The following is a 16,764-nucleotide window of genomic DNA, read 5'->3' as shown; positions in this document are numbered from 1 at the left end:
TATGTTTTAGCTTCCCCTCTCCTCCCAGCCCTAGGCCTTCACATATCCACTCCCAAAATCTCTATATTTCCATATTCTTGGGCTTATGCTGGTCCACATGTGCATAGAGTAAGTAATATGTTAACTGAAAATTAAAGAATACCTGATAAACATGGCTTCTAAGACCATCACCTGCTGTTACATCTGAAAAGGAGCTGTCACAGACAGTGCATCTGAGTTATGTGATGTGACAATATCTCCCAAAGTGCAAGTATTGGGAGGCAACTGGTAAAATCACAGAAGTGGAAAGAATGTGACCTTCCACACCCCATCTATGAAGATTACTTAGATGTGATGTGGAAAACCTGTGGATCAAGGTTTCGGTAGTGGGGGGGGGGATGGAATAGCCAATAGTAAGGAGGCAATTTGGGTTGTGACAAAAGCATAGGGGGGGTTTTAACTCTACATGGTATTCTTAATTAACCACTTTCCTCCAAAGCTTCTATTGGTATCTAAATGAAGGCATACAGGTACCTGACCAAAAAGAAAAAATAGTTCCATTGTGCAGTTTCATCTTACATGTTTTCAGATTTTCTTTTTTAAAAAATAATAATAATTAGATTTTCCAGAATTATAACAAAAACCACAAAGCAGAATGACACACAAAAACAGAAACCAAAAAGAAAAATACATCAATGAACGAAAGAAGAAAAAAGGAACAATAAACAAATAAACAATAATAACAAACTTAATTCTTTACAAATCCAACCTTTTAAACATCTTGGTTGACTTCCTCTAGTCCCTCCCTTCTGAGTTTCCTTGTAGTTAAAAGTAACAGATTTCCAATATCATTATTAAACTAAAACAATTTCCAATTATAGTCCATCTTATTCACTTTTCTTAATATTCTAAATCCCATTTATTTAATTATAACTTAGTTTAATTTTTTATTTGTTTCTTTCAAGTAATTCCTAATTTTTTATATTACAATATTTATTCAAATAGTCCTTAAATTTCCTCCAGTCCTCTTGAAACTCCTCTTCTTTCTGGTCGCGGATTCTTCCAGTCAGGTCAGCTAGCTCCGAAAAGTCCATCATCTTCATCTGCCAATCTTCCACTGTTGGTAGTTCTTGTGGTTTCCAATTTTTAGCAAGTAATATTTTGGCGGCCGTTGTGGCATACAAAAATAATTTAACATCTTTCTTGGGCTTTCCAAACCTGTTATTCCAAGAAGAAAGCCCCCTGTTGTTTTAATAAATGTATATTTCAACATTTTTTTCAGTTCATTATAAATCTTCTCCCAGAAGTCTTTCACCTTGGGACAAGTCCACCACATATGGAAAAAAAGTACCTTCTTTTTCTTTACATTTCCAACAAAGGTTATCACTATTGTGATAAATCTTTGCTAGTTTTACAGGGGTCAAGTACCATCTATACATCATCTTCATAATATTTTCCTTTAACATTGTACATGCAGTGAACTTAACCCCTTTCTTCCATAGCCTCTCCCAATCCTCCATCATTATATTATGTCCTTCTCTTGCCCAATCAATCACATCTCTTGCCCAATCAATCATAACTGATTTAACTTGTTCATCCTTTGTATGCCACTCCAACAACAAATTATAAATTTTAGACATATTCTTAACTTTAGTATCTAACAACACCGTTTCCAATTTGTTTTTTTCTGTTGCAAAACCATTTCTCTTATCCAACTTATATAATTCATTAATTTGATAATATTGCAACCAATTCATTTTATCTTTAATTTGTTCAAACGGTTTTAATTTAAAACCTTCCTGATCCTCTAACAGCAAATCTGAGTAGCTCGACCATTTGTTTTCCATATTTAACTTTTTTGGGGTCTGTGCTTCCATTGGCGAAATCCATTTTGGTGTTTTTCTTACTAAGAGATCTTTATATCTAGTCCATGTTTTCAGATTTTCTAATGAAATATGTTTATGCTTTGTTTGGTTTTTTCCCTTTGGAATAAAAAGGTCCATCACAGTAAAGAAGCTCTTTCAAAATAGCTTGCTAATTGAAATTATTAATGCAATAAGAAGAAGCTAATGATATCATTTTATGAAGGTCACTGACAACAGACAGTGTTTAACTGTTACATTATGCCATTGAGCATCTGTTACTAATGATAAAGAGGTCTCAGCTGTGCTTCCAGATGTACTATGAGCTGTCTTCTGAGAGAGTTGCATTGATGTATTTAAATGGGTTTATTATTTACATGCATGTCACTAGACTGAAAGGGAATTATCATCGTAATGCAACTTAGCTCACTATTTTCACCATGATTTTCCACTCCTTTCCAGAGCGCTTCAATGTTTACCTAATGCCTACACCAAATTTAGATATCTACGGAGAATGTACAATGCAGATTACACATGAAAACATCTATCTCTGGGATATACACAATGCTAAGGTGAAGCTGGTGATGTGGCCTCTCAGTTCTCTGAGAAGATATGGGCGGGACTCAACATGGTTCACTTTTGAATCTGGAAGGTAAGAGACAATTATGGAAATATAGTAAGTAGATTGACTCATATGGAACAATGTTTTATTATTGTCATTATGGGACATGAAGCATCAGTGGACACTCTTAAGAGAAGTTGTTATTTTTCTGTCTGGAATTTGATTTTTTTTATTTCTTTTAATGAAAGAAGTTCTAAAGAAGTTCCAAACTTTCTTTGACTTTTCACATCAAGTATACATACCTGACAACTGAGCACCAGACTTCATGCACTTGATGAAGCAGAATTTAGTCCATGAAAGCTGTTTCCTGCTTGGCAGGGGGTTGGACTCGATGGCCCTTGTGGTCTATTCCAACTCTATGATTCTATGAAAGCTTGTCTTGCATCTAGTAAAAATGGAAGCGTGTCATCATGTAGGCCCTACTGGAGGATTTGTAGTGCCTCTTCACAATCCTGGATTTGCATTAAATCAGGGAGGGGGAGGGGAATCAAACTGAAGGCAGGTTGCAGAACTGCAGTGGCCATGGCATGGAAGCCCATCCCTCCTCCACCACCACCCTTGCTTTACTCAAACTTCTGTTATTGTTTAAAACAGCTACTTCTCCCCCTTTCATTGACCTTTCCTTTTCACTGTTCTCAAACTTCTCCCTCTTCCTTTCCTGCTGCCTCTTGTCAAAGAGATAAGGAGTCCAGAGCCCTAAAAATTCCATAGTGCCCTCACAGAATGTATTTCACTCCTTGTTCCATATGTTATCTCCACCATGAAGCTCCAGATTCCCTGTTTCTATTTAGAACATATATTTCATTAGGAAGCAAATGCCCATATATTTACAGCATCCGTCAGCTGAACTTCACCTTCTCTAACTGAACAGCCTGAACTTGCCATTAAGATTCTTTTCATCTTAAAGATACAGTAGCATATATGATCATGGGATATGTGTGCAAAGGGGGACTGCAGAGGGAGAGAGAGGAGGGGACATGCAAATTGGAGATGTCTGTGTCTAAGGGAGAGTTGAGAAAAGGAAGGAGGAAAAAGAAAATAAAGGTGAAAATGCAGGTAAAGGTAAAGGGACCCCTGACAGTTAAATCCAGTCACGAACAACTCTGGGGTTGCAGCGCTCATCTCGCTTTACAGGCCGAGGGAGCCGGTGTGTGCCCACTCCGCAGACAGTTTTTCCAGGTCATGTGGCCAGCATGACCAATCCGCTTCTGCCGCAACAGAACACTGATACCAGAGCAGTGCACGGAAATGCCGTTTACCTTCCCGCCAGAGCGGAACCGATTTATCTACTTGCACTTTTTGGGGTGCTTTCGAACTGTTAGGTTGGTAGGAGCTGGGACAAAGCAATGGGAGCTCACCCCATCACGGGGACTCGGACTGCTGACCTTTTGATTGTCAAGCCCAAGTCTCAGTGGTTTAGACCACAGCACCACCATGCGGGGGAAGGTGCAAAAAAAGGAGAAAGTAGGAGGCATGGGAATGGGAGTGAAAGTGGGGGTGTGAAAAGAGCTGCAGAATATGAGGTGATGGTGGCTTAATCACTGGGTGGAATGTGAAAAGAGTGCTTTGTAGTTGCAATGTATGGGGAATAAGAAGCAGGAGGTTGCCATAATAAATTTGTTATAAAGTTGCAATAGGACCGCTTGTTGTTTTTGCTGCAACACAGCTACCCTCTGGGAGTTCTGACACTTAAATACAGCAAATACAGAAAACTCCATTAGTCTGTGTACTTTCCAACTTAGCAAAAGGTAGTGTACTTTCCATAATAAAATGGGATGAAGCATAAGACATTTCAGATTGATGAATAAGCAAACATGCTTAAGTTGGCAGCAGACATAAATTCTACATGTTGTAGTTGTGGTTTTGAACACACATCTATGCTGACAATGCAGCAAATGTGTGTCAGTTATCCATATTTAGGTGAAGAGGGAAGAGCTGCATGCTTGTTTTGAGCCTAGAAGGTGTGATGCCAAATGGTAAAAACCCCTTTCAGGCATTTAAACCATTTATAATAAACTTTTGAGGAATGCAGCATGTTGATGGCAGATTTGACCATCACCACAGATGCATTAATTAGAATGTCTGTGGACAACCCACGTGTCCAGCTGTGGAGTATTCTTTGCAAAGGAGCTGCAAACCCTTTTGCATCTGCATATGTAGGCCCTCTACAGACATTATAATTAACATGCTTAGGTCAGGGTCAGAATCTTCAGCCCACATTTTAAATGCCTAAAATGAGCTTTTTCAGAGCATAACTGCTCAAGAGCAGGAATCAGTTCTGTTATTTGGTCTTCCCACTGAGTGTGTCTAATGGTTTCATTACCAAGAAGGGAAGGGAAGGGTGATAAAAACCTAAAAATAGGCACAAGAATATAAATTGCAGTTCCCAAGCCATGAACTTTTTCATATCACAATTGGTGTGCCTTAGTCAGTGTGCTTTAGCTCATAAAGATTCAGCTAAAACTTTTGTGAATGATAGAATCTGGGAAACTGGACTGTTAACATGAGCCAAAAATATTAGAGCAACCAGTAGCATAAGTAAGGGTTATCATGCTCAAGTTGAGGAATACCTATTTAAGTTTTCAAAAAGATAAAAAAAATCTTACAACAATTTGTCATAGACTTTTATCTTTCCAATTTGTCACTTTTGTTCAGGAATTGCTTGTTCAGGAATTTATTGCTTTGTTCTGGAATTTATCGAATGGTAGCAGCTGTTTCAGACATTCCTGGTGTCAACAGAACTTGTTGGTGACCTTGGGGCAGTCACTCTCTCTCAGCCTAACCTACCTCACAGGGCTATACTGAGGATTAATGGGGGTAAGGAGAACCATGTACATAACTTTGAGCTCCGTTCAGTAAAAGGTGGCATATAGAAGTAATAAATAAATAAGAATTGACTTTATCACCCATCTCTAGCAATATCTAATATGTGTCATGCTCAGAACAGACCTATAAAAAGGAATGGAGATGACTTTTTGAGATTCCTGCATTATACCTTCCATCTCTACAATTCTGTCATTCTATAAACTAGCATCAGCTTCATGTGGCATTGCCACATAAACTGTGGGCATTTGTATACGTCCATGCAGAGTATGTAACCAGATGCTGGTGATGAGCTTTCAGTCTTGTAGCTGTCCATGGTGCTGATAAAAGGAATCTACCAAAAGATGAAAACTCTAGTGTCAGATTTAGCTTGGCCCTGATTATGGGGTGTGTGTGTGTGTGTGTGTGTGTGTGTGTGTGGCTATTGTATGTTTCTTGCTGTGGATTGCCAACTATGGTAAACTGTATAAAGTAATAGTTTTAGGTAGTGCAGACAGATAAGCAAAGATTAGAATAACCCTTCTGTTTTACCATTAAAGCAAAATGTGGCATTAGCTCAAGGGATAACATTTAGGAGTAATACACAATCCTTCTTAAGCTCCAGAATCAATGTGTGAAAAGAGGCAGAGGAGACATATGTGAGCATGGGGACTTTTTTAGTCTTCAGAAGGGACCTCCTTATATGTATATAAATGTAGTAGGTTTTGTGAAACTGTTGGTTGTTGGCATCCAGGATAAATGAGGGTTGAAATAATGAGCCTGTCTTGCTCAGCATTAGGCTTTGGAGAGAAAGACTGAATTAACATCTTTATTTTGAGGTTTGTTGAGTGTAATTTGCTTTACATTCAAGGTCTCTTTGCTATATTAAAAACAAATGTTTCCTGGATCCGATTGAGATTGTTTATTTTCATTTGTTGCCATATTGGCTTAGGTCATTTCCTTGAATCACCTTGGTATAGAAAACAATGTTTGCTCATACACTTCGCTTGCAATGTAAAATAAATTGGAATACTGTAGAGAGAAATGCAGGGAGGATCAAGCTTTGGAGCAGGGAGTTGGATTGGTAAACTTGCAATAATTTAACTGTATGGTTTTAAAGTAACAGTAAATGGCAAGAAGTAAAATTTCAAAGTCTTATTTAACAGCACTGTATCAATTGCTGCTATGAATGTTTGTCAGGTAAACTCTTGAATATGGGGCTTTGATTCAACATTTGCAGTCGTGATGTTGACGCACCTTGTTTTGATGACACGCATGCCCAAACATTTTCTGTTCCATTTCATGACAGGGAAGCTTGATATTATTTCATTTCAGTGGTTCAGAGCTTGGTTTGGAGGTAATGATACTGCTTTCAGGTGGTTGTAAATGTGTGATGTTATATGTATATCCATTTGGGATAATTTGTGCATAGTTCTTCAGTTAACATCAGTCCTAGTATTTCCCTCCCTCTGTCCCCTGCAGAATACCCCATATGGTTGGCATCTGCTAGGTGGAAAAACTAGAGGAATGAGCAGACAGTGCTGGCTGACTTCCTTAACTGGCCCTTAGGGACCTAAAGACCTAGACTGCAAAACCAGGGTCGTGAGACTGTTAGGGCCCTGCTGTGATCAGCTGCTTTGGGAATTAGAGCCATGGCTAAAGGTAGGGCAGGTTGAATGGTAAGTTTATGCATGACATAAAAGGATTGAGAGACTCTCCGTGGGCATCCATCTTCTGCTGTGTGCAGTCAGTATCTTGAGGTTGCCACTCTTGAAAGTCAGACAGCTGCTGATATCTGATAGCACAGATGGCATAATATATAGGGAAGTTTTTAAACGATTGCTATTTCCATTTACCCTAGGCAGCACATCCACAGAAGACTAATGATATATCTAGATAAGTGGTTGTACTCCTCACTGTTATCATGTTCTGATGGTTAGAAATGTTAAAAATAAATATAAATAGATAAATTGGTTTCTTTTGCCTTGTAAAGAAAAAGGAGTGGAAAGGAGTACAACATATATAGTACAGCAAAAAAAGAAACTGGAACAGATGAAAAATATAAGTAATGGGAAAAGATAATCACAACTTTTTCCCCAAGGTGGACCAAGAACTAAAGATGTCATTTCAGTACCATAAACATTTGATGCAGTATGTTCACTTTTAAACTTGCTGTGTTATCATATTTACCACATTTCCTCCTACAATCCTACAGAGAAAATTTAGCGTTCAAGTTAAGCTAAATTCTGCCCTAGCATATGGCCATGCTCTGGTCTGTAGGGCCACAGGTTACAACCAGGTCACAAACAGATTGCAACTTGTGATAATTGATCTGAAGCCAAGTAATTATGCCTGGGCAGGAGAGTGAGGATAAAAGGACAAGCCAGGAGGTAGGACCAAATAACTACCAAAGGATACAGGAACATGCCAAAGCTCAGAAAAAATGTGTTACTTTGGCTTAGTGGATTCACTGTCTGGCATGAATGGGTGGTGTCAGCCTAGACCCTCTTAAATTTGCTGTTTGGGTCTGAGGCCCTTATAAAACGAATGCTCACTGTCATTTCCCTTTCTGTGTGGAAATGGAGTCATATGAGCTTTGTTTTGTGCATAAATTCAAGTTCAATGTGTTGCTATTAGTATCTTAACAATTTGGGACTATCTTACCTATGAAATCACCTTACCTCGCATGTTCCCACTCAACCACTTCGATCAGTGGAATTGGCACTGCTACAGGTGCCACATAATACACGTTCCTCATTTGTAAGAACCTGATCGTTTAGTGTGGCAGATATCAAGCAGGCGCCTTCACTCTAATCTTTTCAGTGCCTGCTAAAGACATTATTGTTTAAACAAGCCTGCCTAGATGCTTAGAAAGATGATGCTTAGAAAGTTGATCTGATTTTTAACCTGTTTGGTATTTTAAATTTTTGTATTGTAATTTTTTCTTGATAATTCTATTGTTTTATCTTTTTTTGTAAACTGCTTTGAGGGTTTGTTTGTTTTTTTTACAATCAAGCAGTGTATAAATTTTATGAAATGAAATAAATTAAATTCACCCAAGAAGCAAATCTCATCACTTGTTCTGGCTTGATATCTGGTATAGGTGAAATCCCTGTTTTTTGCTTCCTTACATGTTGAACTTTTGAGGAACCCTACAATGTGGTAGACATGGAACTGTTTGCCTGGTGTTATCATATGTATGAATAATAATTTTAACAATACCCCACCCATTTGGCTGGGTTTCCCCAGCCACTCTGGGCAGCTTATGGCAAATCTAAAAATATAATAAAAACATCACTATGGTTCTTAACCATCCTAGGATGGTTTTATTTCCTATTTGAAGTTGTAACATTGGAGGTAGTTAAGTATTTTATTTATTATCATGAGATTCTCTTCATTTTTGAAGGAATGTAATTGTCATATTTATGGTGAGGATAAGAAGGTAACAAGGATAACTTTTTTCTTGTCCAAATAATACAATATTTTAAGACTAATATAAACTTAATAAATGATTGCTCTAACATAGGAAAGAAGCTCAGATTTTGGAATATGCCATTATGACTCCTGAATTTGTGCGTGTGTACTGTTATTTTGCCTTTGTTAAGCAGAAGCACTAAAGCCAGGCAAGGTGTGCTAAATAATATGTATAATTCATTCCATTGCACTGGGTTTTATAATTCTCGAGGATTAATTATCTGACAACATGTTAGTTTGCTCCACTGCTTCCATCTTTGGAAAAGGTGGGTGCATCATTAAAACTGTATAGATAATTAGCTTCACCAGCCTGCTTTTGTTTGTGTGTTTATATTATTATTCAGTGCAGCATGTAATATAGATAAGTTTAATATGGTTTCTTAATGAATACCTGATGGTTGGAGGGGGAAGCACTCCTCAGTCTATGTTCATGTTTTATTGCAAAGGTGTTGTGTTTTTAAGGTAAACTTCATGTTTTGAAGTTGGTGGGCTCTCTGAATACTTAATTTGTTCATAAGCATGCTGTATCTACCTCCACAGTCAATACTATTCCTATTGGGGGAATAGTACAAATAGCACAATACTCCCTGCAGAGTTGTGCACCACATCTGAGCTGAGAGATCTTTCAACACTTCCATAATTTCAGAGACCTTTGAAATAATTCAGAGGCTTCCCGGGGTGTCTCTCTCCACAGTGCTAGAAAGACTGAAGGGAGACTGGTCAGCACAGAAGTGACACATGGCTCTGATCTGTTTTGACCTAAGCTGAACTTTGTTCCTGACCAAGCCTGTAGTGTAGTGTTGTGTAGCCCAAGCAGAGCACCAGTGAATTTGAAGGCACTTCTATGGTGGCTGTCTAGTGATCTCCTCAGTAATTACAGTGCTGAGGGGAGGGAAATCTCTTGTGGCTCTTTTCCAGATAGAACTGTGAAGGCTGAGGACCAGCTGGCCATTGAGTTTTGAAGTTCACACTGTGCTGCCGGACAGATCAGTAGTATGCAAGTGCCATTTCTGAGCTGGCCAGGTTATGGGAGGGCAGGGGGCATTATGTGGTATATGACATGCTGTTTTAGAAGAAGTAAGTGCAAAATATAGAGCGATATTAGCCACAAGCATGACATGTATCCATCATGAAAACAAATATACCCATACAAAGATTAGCTCCTATGTCCGCATCTTAATATTGTACTTCACATCCTCTCCTTACTGTATTGGTATCCTCCTTATTGGTTTCTTTTCCATCTTCAGTTGATATTTCTGTGAGGGATTCAAGAAACCTGCCAAGTTGGCATAGTTTTCAGCTTATCCAGAGGGGAGGTTTAAAGGTTAGCATCTGCCCTCTAAAAACCAGATTGGGAAATGTCATTTCAAATTGGCTAACATCTGTCTCATGAAAACTTTCTTAGTATAACTTTAGGTTATGTAGCTAACCCTTCAAAATAAATCTATAGAATAAGCCCATAACTGTTAAAATAACAACAGTAGATAAAACCATTATTAAAACATGGGGCCATAAATTGTTATTTTATATAATAAGTATATTTTAAAATTTCTGTTTTGCATGGATAGAGGAGGAGTGATGTGAAGATGAAACTACCAGACATGGAATGCCTTACCCCAGTGAAAAGGAAAAGTCTTTTTACACATTGCTTTATGTATAGTATCCTGTAAAGTGCACTAGGTGACCCATGTGTACCAGCAGGTTGTTGTTGTGAAATGCCCCTTTGAACATTCCTCATTCAGGATGGAAAGCGTTTGTGTCACTTCCCAGCTTTGTGAAAAACACCCAAGCCCTGCTTGTGTTTGGAGTGGGAGGGTTGGTCTACTGTTACTATGAACTTACAAAGAAAGACTGTAGAAACTGGATTTTATCCCTGAGAGCAGCATCATATTTTTCTGGAACACTAACAACAGAAAGTAAGCAAGACAGAAGAACCTTCCTATTGAGTAACAGATAAATAAATAAGCCCACAACATATATAACCAGGAGTACTCAAGATTAGGAATGGTTGCTCCAGACAAGTACAATTGAACTTTTCTGAGTTTTTCCTGACTCTTCATCACCTAAAAAGGGGGTTATATTGTTAGTTCCATAAACCCTAAGAATCATAGTTTTGAACAAATAGAATAGCTGTGAAACCAGCTTCCAATGGTCCCCCCCCCCACCTCTTTAACTATTGCCTCTGTCAACTTCGGCCCAATGAACTTCAAAGCAAGAGGAATTCATATACTGAAGTCCACAAACTAATGATTATGAGCAACACATCGAGTCACAAAAGCAGGACCAATATTTACTAGTGAGTTCACTCCTGAATCCAAGATACATGTTTTTAATCTTTCTTGGAAATTTCAAATGTGTATCACATGGACAGAACCCTCCTGTGAAGTAGTAGAACTTTTGGACCTTGTCAAGTACTTCTTGAGTTTAATGGATTGGAGGCAGCTGAGAATGACTATATCACACCTTTTAGAACAGACCAGACACTGAACTACTTAGATCTGTGTGTTCTCTTCATTGCCCTTTACTTACTCCATGTTCTTCCTGTTGTTAATCTTTGTTCTGTGTCATCGCTGATTTACAGGTCGTCTCTACTTTTTCTATGACCTTTTTTTCACCTATAGGGCTTGTCTGCTGTCAAGATATGCTGCTTTGATTAATTGCATTTCCTGCTCAACTTTGGTTGGCTTCACTCTCATCTTTACTTGTTAACCTTTGCAAGCTTTTATTGTGAACTTTTATGTGCTTTAACCTTTTCTTTATTGACTATCTCACCCTACCAGCACAGCCGCAGTGCTCTTTGCTGTTTGGTGTTTTTGTTTTGTTTTGTTTTTTGAAAATTGTTTTGCTTGTATAGCTCCTGGCTTTTTTCCTATCACTGTAGCCGTATCGCACTGGTATAATTGTATTTCCACAACAGTGTAAGTGGGAAAATTCCAACTGGAACTTTTTTATTTTGGGTGCTCGATGACATAATGGGACTTGGAAAATTCTTTCACATGCCAATGGAGAACATGCAGGCAAATGGACTGGGGCCACAAAGCTTTCCTCTGCTAAATCTATGCTAACCTGAGTTTTTGTGGCAACTTAAATCTTACCCAAACTATGAGTAATTAGAGTTTTTCCAGTTTAATCATGGTTAGCATGAACAGAGGAAGGGACAGGCAGTGTACATGGGCAAATTTCGGATGCGTATATGGGTTGACTAAGATAAGGTATGATTGTCTAAACACAGTTGCACTTACAGACAGCAATCTTCAAATACACTTTTCACAGTCACTGTGGCAGCTACCATTTCCTATTCATTCCTTCCTTCCTTGACTCAAGTGAATGAGCCAATTGCATTTTTAAATATATATATATACAGGGGCCAACAATCTGGCACATGTGCCATCCCTGTTCTATAAATATGGTAATATAGGAAGCTGGTCACTCTGAAACTGAGTGGGGTGAATGATCTGGTCTTTGCCCATGGGAGAAGCTGAAATTCAATATGAAAAGCAAGTGAAAGTAGGCTGGAAGTAGAACTTGATCTCCTTTTTTAAAAAATATGCAAACTCTTCCAGGCAAAAGACAGATAATTCTGATGTTTGAAACTGTTATCCTGGACTGCCCACCTGACTCAACAGTTTTACAGCAATCTGTAGCTGATAGCATCGTTTTTGTTGGCCAGGGCATAAAATGGTGGATGCCTGAACCTTAAAGAACTAGTTCCAGCATCAGACCTCCAGTGGGAGAGCAAGAACATCAACCCAGACAAATAAAGAGATGAACTCTGACATATGTTTGCCCATACTCTGTGGCCTTTTACAGTGACTCTGCTGCCTCCTTGTAGGGTTATCATCAGCCCCTGCCTAACTGTATCATCTTCCTTGGCCAGGAACATAACAGGAATGCTGCCTTAGGCAGCAGGCACACCTTCAGCAAGGTTGCTACTAAAAAGGAAAGACCACAGGGTGTTGTCTCTTTGAGGGTGACATAAAGACCACAGACTTTATTTTTCTGTCCCTTTTAATTTTTTATCTTTATTTTTGCCACACATGTAAAGCCGAATGTGCACAAGTTAAATGCATGGATTTAAGGTTCTCAAAGCAGCTTTAATGTCAAGACTAAATTTTGCCTATGTCATTATAAATCCATTGGTCTATTGACAGAATAATACTGTGCACCCATTACCATAATAATTCATTAGCAATATGAATACCAGAAGAACCCAACTATGCATGTTTATTTTATCAAGGCGTTATCAAATAAATAAATTAATTTAGAACTTTTTCTAGGATGTGCGACACAGGAGAAGGGCTGTTCACCTTTCAAACAAGGGAAGGCGAGATGATCTATCAGAAAGTCCATTCTGCAACGCTGGCAATAGCTGAACAACATGAAAGATTGATGATGGAGATGGAACAAAAAGCACGGGTAAGGATCTCACTCCAATATTGCAAAAGGCATTTGCTGCATTAGGAAGGGAATAATTGTGAAATTAATAAAAACAAAATCAGACTTCTTTAAGAAACTTAATACCCATAGATACATTAACATGATACTGAAAAATGGATTATGACATTAGTTATTTTAGGTTATATGTTCCCTCAGAGTCTATATTTACCGTATTTTTCGCACTATAGGACACATTTTTTCCCCTCCAAAAATGAAGGGGAAATGTGGGTGCGTCCTATGGGGTGAATGCAGGCTTTCACTGAAGCCTGGAGAGCGAGAGGGGTTGGTGCGCACTGACCCCTCTCGCTCTCCAGGCTTCAGGAGAGCCCCAGCGCCAGCCCCACAAGGTCGGGGGACAGAGGGAGGCGGAACGCTGCCATCCCACTGTCTCCCGAAGTGGTTTGGAGGCTGAAGGCGGGGAGAAGAGCGCTTCTCCCCGCTGCCTGCCCCACCACTCCGGGGACAGCAGGGAGACGCAGCGCGTCTCCAGGCTGTCCCCGGACCTGATCTCAAGGCGGGCGGCGGGGAGAAGAGCGCTTCTCCCCGCTGCCTACCCCACAAGCGCCTGGGGGGGAATAATTTTTTTTCTTTATTTCCCCCCCAAAAAACTTGATGCATCCTATGGGCCGGTGCGTCCTATGGGGCGAAAAATATGGTAATACATGGAGTTAGCCCTGATAGGTAGATGGAACACCCATCAAGGTGTTTTTTTTCCTGAATACATCCTCTTTTCCCTAATGCTAAACATTAACCATGCCACATTGCAAGCTGCTTTTGAAGCTACCCAAGTTTAAATAGTAGTTGGATTGTGGCATGATCTTTTTTTAAAGGAACAAGATGTGCTCTTTTCTGGAGCATGGCCAGTGATGTTATGCCATGAACAATATTTGCTCTCAAGAATTCCAGTATATGCTCTTCTGTTTGATAGATCAGGCCTGTCTTTAAAGAAGCAAAACCAATGAAACTTATTATAATGGCATCATAAAGGTTAATAAATATCATCGTACAGTGGTCAGAAGACTACATTTGCCTAGGTGCCACAAGACAATCTTCACCCCCCTTTTTAAAAAAACTTACCTTGTTTAGCAACGTAAATATTTGACTGTTAATATACACATGAACAAACTCTGGTTTTTATTCATTTTTTAAAAAAACACACATTTTGAGAGCATATTATTATGGGGAAAACTTTGAAGTTATGAAGAATTTCCATCATAGCATTCTAAATCACTTTGTCCTTTGCTTAGGCCACTTTCTTTTGTGCAACAGGCAGCCTTGCAGCAAATTGAGAACATGCAATGTTTCTATGGTTGACTCACACAGGCATTTTCCTTCCCACTAACTTGAACTGAGTGCATTAATTTTTAGGCAACAAGATGTTCAAAGGAAGAGCCTGTTTAGGGGACAGTCAATATTCTCAATACATTTGATTTATTTTAGTTTTCCTTTTTCATTTTAGGATATTATTTAAAAGGACCGTGATAGAAGGATAATATATCTCAAACACTGATTTCAAGTTCACTTACTTACAATATTTAACTCTTCTCACCAGAAGAGTTCTGTTTCAAGTAAAATGTTTTGCCCAGCACCTTTAAAGATCTACACTTGCCTGCTTTTAGCTGAGCTTTAATATATTTCTGAACTCCACAATGTTGGAAAATATGCTCTGAAAGGATGAAGTATGGGCACTCTAGAAACCTACTGTGAGTCATGTAGTTCAAGTTAGCATTTGCATCTTCAGCGTTTGTCCATACCTACCACCCACCTTTTATTGGAGGGCAAATGTGTGCATTGAGGGCCTCTTGTATTCACATAGACAGCCCACCACACACACACAGGATTTGCAGTTCTAAATCTTGTGCAAAGACTATGTAAGGTGAACAGGCTCCCTACTGCAGATGCTAATCTCCAACATATGATAGGCAGCAGGAGTGGGATGCTGATGTGACAGAGGGAAGAGTCTAGCATGGTTATCCTTTATCTCTCTCATGTGATATGAATTGTATGAAAGGAACTCACATCCAGATAGTGCTATTTTTAATACAAAATGTGCAGGTTTGTAATGGATTCCAAGCCACAGATGATGTGTTTTTCTTTTGACAGTTGGTGAAATGGTGGGGGTGATACAGCTTTGATCATATATACAGTGGTACCTCGGTTTAAGAACAGTCCTGTTTACGAACGATTCCGTTTATGAACTCCGCAAAACCTTTACCTCGCTCTAAGAATGAAATCCAAACAATGGAAGGGCACCGGTGGCGGGAGGCCTCATTAGGGAGAGCACACCTCGGTTTAAGAATGGTTTCAGTTTAAGAACGGACTTCTTGAATGGATTAAATTCGTAAACTGAGGTACCACTGTACTCTGTTTTTAGTTTAAAATGGATGAAGTGTTTTATCGTACCTTGAGTCCTTTTCCTGTGGGTTAGATATCCCAACAACTCAAACTTAACATTAGTAACTTGTCTTGTTCATATTTGTAAGGATATTCACATTAATTGTGGGGAAACCTAGGATGCACCAGGACTGAAATAATGTTCTTTTTAAAAGTATGGAATCTCAGTATTATGAATAAAATTACATGTTACATCTATGTAAAGAAAGGCTAGCAAGTTTAGAAAAGCATGGAGGTGGTTTATAAGTAAATGGAATTCTAAACAATCTGACATTAAAGATAAACCTCCTTCACCCTAGGATTTTGGGTTATAATAAAGGTAAAGGTAAAGGTACCCCTGCCCATACGGGCCAGTCTTGCCAGACTGTAGGGTTGTGCACTCATCTCACTCTATAGGCCGGGAGCCAGCGCAGTCCGCAGACACTTCCGGGTCACGTGGCCAGCGTGACAAGCTGCATCTGGCAAGCCAGCGCAGCACACGTAACGCCGTTTACCTTCCTGCTGGTAAGCGGTTCCTATTTATCTACTTGCACCCGAGGGTGCTTTCGAACTGCTAGGTTGGCAGGAGCTGGGATCGAATGGCGGGAGCGCACCCCGCCGCGGGGATTCGAACTGCCGACCATATGATCGGCAAGTCCTAGGCGCTGAGGTTTTACCCACAGCGCCACCTGCGTCTCTTTGGGTTATAATGGCAGAATGCAATTCATTTGTTTTACCTTTGAACCAGGGCCACAGTTGTGGCCCAATTATACTCGGTATTTATTTATCAACAGTATATGGGTTTTTTATTTCCTAGGTTTATCTTTATGTTCAGTTGTCAGTTTTTGTGTAATTTGGTGAATAATTTTTATTTATTTATTTAAATGACAGTTGAGTCGAGCAATTGGGAGTGCAGACAATCTATTCTCTGGTTTGTTAGCTCATCTGATGTTTTAGTGTCTTGTCTTTAGGTTTCCTATCCCAATTACATGAACTGCAGATTAATTTATTTTAAATGGAGGCTGAGATCCTTAGTGAGGGTTTCAGGCAATGCAAAAGTGTCTTTTGTGCTACAGTAGAAAGCTGCATGGAACACACTTGTTCTGTGTTCCCTATTTCTGACCTAAGGCTTCCTCCTGATGTGATAAAAACTGAAGGAGCCACTAGGGAAAGCACTGGGCTAAGATGATTATATTTTCAGGAAACATAGGCCTG

At 39.2% G+C, this 16,764-nt stretch overlaps 1 protein-coding gene across 1 annotated transcript in view; it reads left to right on the top strand.

The window, feature by feature from the left end:
• Positions 1-16,764, top strand: part of DOK6 (docking protein 6) — a 174,002-nt gene that overhangs the window by 114,561 nt on the left and 42,677 nt on the right. Inside the window, exons 5-6 of the mRNA XM_082235277.1 lie at positions 2,304-2,493; positions 13,017-13,155. Of these exons, the coding sequence (XP_082091403.1) occupies positions 2,304-2,493; positions 13,017-13,155 (329 nt within the window). The remainder of the gene's footprint in view (positions 1-2,303; positions 2,494-13,016; positions 13,156-16,764) is intronic.

The sequence above is a fragment of the Podarcis vaucheri genome (genome assembly GCF_965113315.1).
Source record: "Podarcis vaucheri genome assembly, chromosome: 8".
NCBI lineage: Eukaryota > Metazoa > Chordata > Lepidosauria > Squamata > Lacertidae > Podarcis > Podarcis vaucheri.
This window is presented reverse-complemented; position numbering and strand designations above follow the sequence as displayed.